This window comes from Acanthisitta chloris, unplaced genomic scaffold (assembly GCF_000695815.1).
Source record: "Acanthisitta chloris isolate BGI_N310 unplaced genomic scaffold, ASM69581v1 scaffold12224, whole genome shotgun sequence".
In the NCBI taxonomy this organism is placed as follows: Eukaryota; Metazoa; Chordata; class Aves; order Passeriformes; family Acanthisittidae; genus Acanthisitta; species Acanthisitta chloris.
The window spans coordinates 1-4,876 of NW_008671027.1; the positions used below are offsets into that span (position 1 = coordinate 1).

The 4,876-nt window shown below is 45.9% G+C and overlaps 1 protein-coding gene across 1 annotated transcript in view; it reads right to left on the reverse strand.

The window, feature by feature from the left end:
• Positions 1 to 106: 106 nt before the first annotated feature.
• Positions 107 to 4,876, reverse strand: part of FGFRL1 (fibroblast growth factor receptor-like 1) — a gene marked incomplete at its 5' end in the record, with an annotated part of 12,711 nt that continues 7,941 nt past the window's right edge. Inside the window, 3 exon segments of the mRNA XM_009073932.1 lie at positions 107 to 289; positions 292 to 524; positions 3,791 to 4,144. Of these exon segments, the coding sequence (XP_009072180.1) occupies positions 107 to 289; positions 292 to 524; positions 3,791 to 4,144 (770 nt within the window).

Below are 4,876 nucleotides of genomic sequence, written 5' to 3' on the forward strand. Positions count from 1 at the left end.
ATCTTTTCTGTCTGCTTTGCCTATTGCTGGCAGTGTGAGCTGACTTGGAGCAGTCTCTTCTGAGGTACCACAAGGAAAAGTCCAAACAAGCTACTGTACACAGCTCTTAGCACTGGTACTGAATGTGTTGGTGCTGATGGACTTTGCCTTCCACGTGCGAGTGGGTGTGGGTGTGGATGTCCGTGTAAATCTTTGGGTACATTTTGGATGCCATGGCTGGGGCGAGTGCAGGCCCTTGGGACAGTAAATGCTGCTGCTGGGCGACATATTCCTCATAATTTATTGAGGAGCGGAGGAGATGCAGTCTTTGTCAGGCACCTGGGAGACACAGATCCTGTCCCGGGGCTGTGGCCGGTGCACGGGGGCAGCAGCTGGAGGGGAGCAGGGTTTCTTCTTGGTCTGGCAAAGCCACAAGAGGATTGTCCCAAAGATGAAGACAGCTCCAGCAGGGATGCCGATGATCACAGGCCAGGGCAGGCTGCTGGCTGATGAAGGGGGCACAGGTGCACTCGGAGGCTTGGGATCTAGACATTAGGGCAGGAGAGAGACAGAAAGAGTTAATTAAATGCAGGCAAAGTGAATTCAAAACACATGTCACACTTGGGCTGGCTTTTGTACAGGCTGTCTGGCAACCCTGCCAGACCAAATAACAAGGGAGAAATCAAGCCAGCACATGATGTTTGGTAACTGCCTTGCTTTTCAGTGCTCCTGGACGGACAAGCAACTCATTTTCTCTGGTTTAGGGGTCAGGAGGGGAGTCTTCGGGGGATTTTTTAACTTTCATATCCAAACTTTAATGGATGCACTAGAGCCAGCCTGAGACAGTTTCCTAATATTCTCACTCTGTGATGGAGTGGGCTTTGCTGTCCAGATTGGAGGACAGAACACAGGATATGTTAGTAATACCTCCATGTCAGCAGAGGAGGCACAATTAGGTTGTGCAGAGCCACAGTGTGTTGCTTACCCACCCTCTGCCAGCTGTAGCTCTTGTCTGCATGGGTTTTAGACACTCTTTAGTAACTCACTCTGGAAATACTGGAGCTACTCAGCAATGCTCCACCATGGCAGGGAGCATGAATGTGGGGATTTGGAGGTACTGTGTTGAGTTGCTTGTGTGGCTGGGAGGAAGGCTGAAGGATGAGAAAAAACATAGGTGAGCTAGTGTCCCTCTCTTGGTGCCCAAGCCATGGAGAACTGAAAGTTCACACACACTAAAGTGTGTCCCCAGCTCCCTACACTATATGGGCTCTACCTTCACCAATCTCTTTGGAGCTGCTGTTGGCTTTTTTGAGGGCAGTAAATTCAGCTACTGGAGGAGACAAGATGCTTTAGACATAATCTTCCACCTACCTCCCCCTTCCTCTCTCTGCTGTTGGCAGCCTGTACATCCCTGAGTAGCCACTCTGGTTTCTCAGCCTGATCTCTTGATTTATAGATCCGAAAGAATTCCTAGGGTAGGATTCTAACTATGAAAATTCCTGTCTATATAGCTGCCAGCTGGGATTTCCAAAGCCTTGAAAAATACCTAGGCACAGAATTCATCTTGCAAGGAGATACTCAAGAAACTTCAAAAACCACAGGCTATCTAAATCGCTCAATATGTTATATTCAAACATGTATCACTTAACTTTCAAGCCAAACTTCTCAAAGACACTAATGTCTTTTTCGCTCCTTGACAAATAATCCTACAGCTAGTTTGAAATATTTAATATATACCATGTGGTCTCTTTGAAGTCAGAAGGACCTATACTGCTGACCTCAATAGACAAAACCTTGATTCACCAATACTGGAAACTGCAGAATAATTTAGGCTGGAAGAGGAGCCTGGAGGTCATCTGGTCCAGCCCCCTGCTAAAAGCATGGCAGGATTAGAGAACTGACCCATCTGCTGACAACAAAAACAACAGTCTTCATGTTGGTTGGCAGAAATCCTTTGCTGGGCTGAAACCAAAGTGTTTTGATATTCATCTGTGCTGTTCCTCAGAGTAGTCTATGTCAAATCTGGTAGATTTACAAGCAAAATGGTGTTTTTAAACTCACTGCCTTACAACCACATCTTTGCCTCTTAGGACAAGCTGGGTTCTCCTTCTCCATCACTGCCAATAACAACAGGCCTGCAGGCTCTGGTTCTGGCATGAGGCCTCATTATAGTCCCATTTAAATCAATGGAAAGTCTCCCACTGATTTTAGTGGGAGCTGGATCAGACTCTCGTAGTTCAGAAACTCCCAGAGGCTTTGAATTATATCCCACCCACACAGCCTTTTCCTTGGGATTGACAGGCTTTACAGTTAGTTTAGTTCTAAATCAAGTGATGCACAAGACAAGGCCAAGAGCATTCTCTTACTTGGCAACCCACTGTAAGTACCTAAGTTCAAGCTAGTGACTCTTGATGGCCACTGAAACAGAGAGCTTTGGCAATCAGTGAGCAGACTAAGCCATGTTGCCTTAGTTACAAGCGTCATGAGCATTTTCCCCACTACCTACACAGAAACCCAGTTCATGATTGCTGCCCCTCACTGGTGTCTGACTGGAGACACTCCATTAGAACTGACAGCTAAAATGTTTTGATATTGGCTCCAGCTCCTGCATTCTCTTAGCTGTGTTGGCTTTTGGAAGAAAAAGAAGTAAGATTGATTTTTGACATAAAACTGATGGATCTGAAGTTGAATTCACATGGCAAGATGAGGAGAAAGAAATTCTCTTTTAAATAATAAATATTTATTCAGGATAGAACCACACAGTCAGAAGGCAAAGGAGAGAATGACCAAGCAGGGATGGTGTGTCTGAAACACATTTGATACAGTCTCAAGTTGGATGTGGCCACCAGCCCTGAGGTCTGAAAAGAGAAGGCAGCAGCTGTGAGTTTGGTACAGGGGTCTCAGGGGACTATTGGGTAAGAATTTGACTAATCAATCATTCTCTTTTTCACACTCATTCTTTTCATTTCCTTGTGACTGGGACAGTTTTTATTCTTCTCTCATTTTATGGGCCTGTATCATTGTTTCCTTCTACCAGTAAAAGCAATAGAAATAAGGGCAAGAGAAAGGAGAAACATAAGGGAATGGGGCTGCAAACTGTGCTGCTATTCAGCATCCTGTCCCGCACCCTATCACTGAAGAGATGCAATGTCTGTAACTGCAGTATCCTTTCAAATACCCCTTTTCCATACAAGAGCAGATAATTCATTGCACTTCACCTAGATGACTGAGAGGGGACCTCACCAATGTGTATAAGCATCTGAAGGGAAGGTGTCAGGAGGATGGACCCAGGCTCTTCTTGGTGGTGCCAAGCAATAGAACAAGAGACAATGGGTAGAAACTGATGCATAGGAAATTCCACCTGAATATAAGGAAGAACTTCTTTCCTGTGCAGTGACTATGCACTGGAACAGGCTGCCCTGACAGCGAGGTTGTGGAGTCTCCCACTCCGGAGATATTCAAGAGCCATCTGGATGCAATCCTGTGCAATATGTTCTAGGATGACCCTGCTTGAGCAGGGAGGTTGGACCAGATGACCCACTGTCGCCACTTCCAATCTTACCCATTCTGTGAGTCTGTGATTATTCCCCATGAAGGGAGAAAGAGAAACATCATCAACAGGATTTCAGCAGGGACTGATTTAAATCAGGGTTGATTTAGCCCCCCATTCATTCTTACCAGAACTGGGCTACCCTAAATCAGTAAGGTATCACAGAGGGCCGGGGAGCCCAATGGGCATCAGTAGTTGCATTAACAAATACCATGATGCAGATTATTGGTACAGATGGAGAGAAGAAAGTCATTAACTCACCTGGCAGGACTGTGAGGAAAGCACTGCGAAAGCTGTAGCCCATGGTGTTTGCCCCGAGGCAAATATACATCCCTGCATCCTCTTCCTTGGCTCGAGTAATCATCAGTTTGTTCAGGTAGGAACCATCTGGACGTGACCAGACCTCCCCCGTGGGCAGCACAACGAACTTCTGACCCCCAACATCGATGGTTGAGTTGTACTTGCTCTCTGTGCCATACTCCACCCTTTTCAGCCACTGGATGACGGGTTTGACATCGCTGCGGACTTTGCACTGGAAGGATGTGGTCCCACCGTAGTCTACTGTTGTGTTAACAGGGTGTGTCCCTGTCAGGATGGGTTTGGACCTCGTCCTCTCTGCACAGAAACACAGGGAGCAACATGGGAAAAGGTGTTTGCCAATCTCACTGACTTGCAATTGCAGAAACATAGGTAAAAGGTGTAGGAGGGATGCAAAATAATAGTCTAGTCCAACTTCCTTCTCCAAGGCAGGCTGAAATTTCTGCAAACCTCTCCTGATATAAATTTTCCCAGCCTCTGCCAAAGACTCCAATGGTAGATGCTCTTCAGTCTCTCCAGACAACTTCTCCATTGTCAGAGGCTTAGTAAGTCTGTCCTGATGCTCAACCTGAATCTTCCTGTTTCTAACAAGGAAGCTACTTTTCTACCTGCATCAGACCTGGAGAAAAGTATGCTCTCCTTCTAAACCCTTATATTTTTGAAAATTTTATTCTTCCTTCTCTTCTGTATGCTGAACAACTCTTCCACCTGTGATTCCGTGATGCTGTGTCTCTTACCACCATGTCTGTCAGGGTGCAATTTACAGGTGAATGAGACAGAACATTGTGTATTCTCAGGCACAACCTCAGGTTTTTACTAGATTATTTACAAGTACTTATCTATTAAGAGGCCACACCAGAACCACTGTGGCTACTCCCAGTTTGGGGACACTGAAGGATAATGTGAGACATAGTCTTCCTCCTTTTAGTCTTCCCAAATGTTCCCCAAGGATAGACAAAACCAGATGGGAAAAGACCCCTTCTTCCACAGACTATGGCAGGCTGTGGATATCCTTATCTTTTGTCTGGG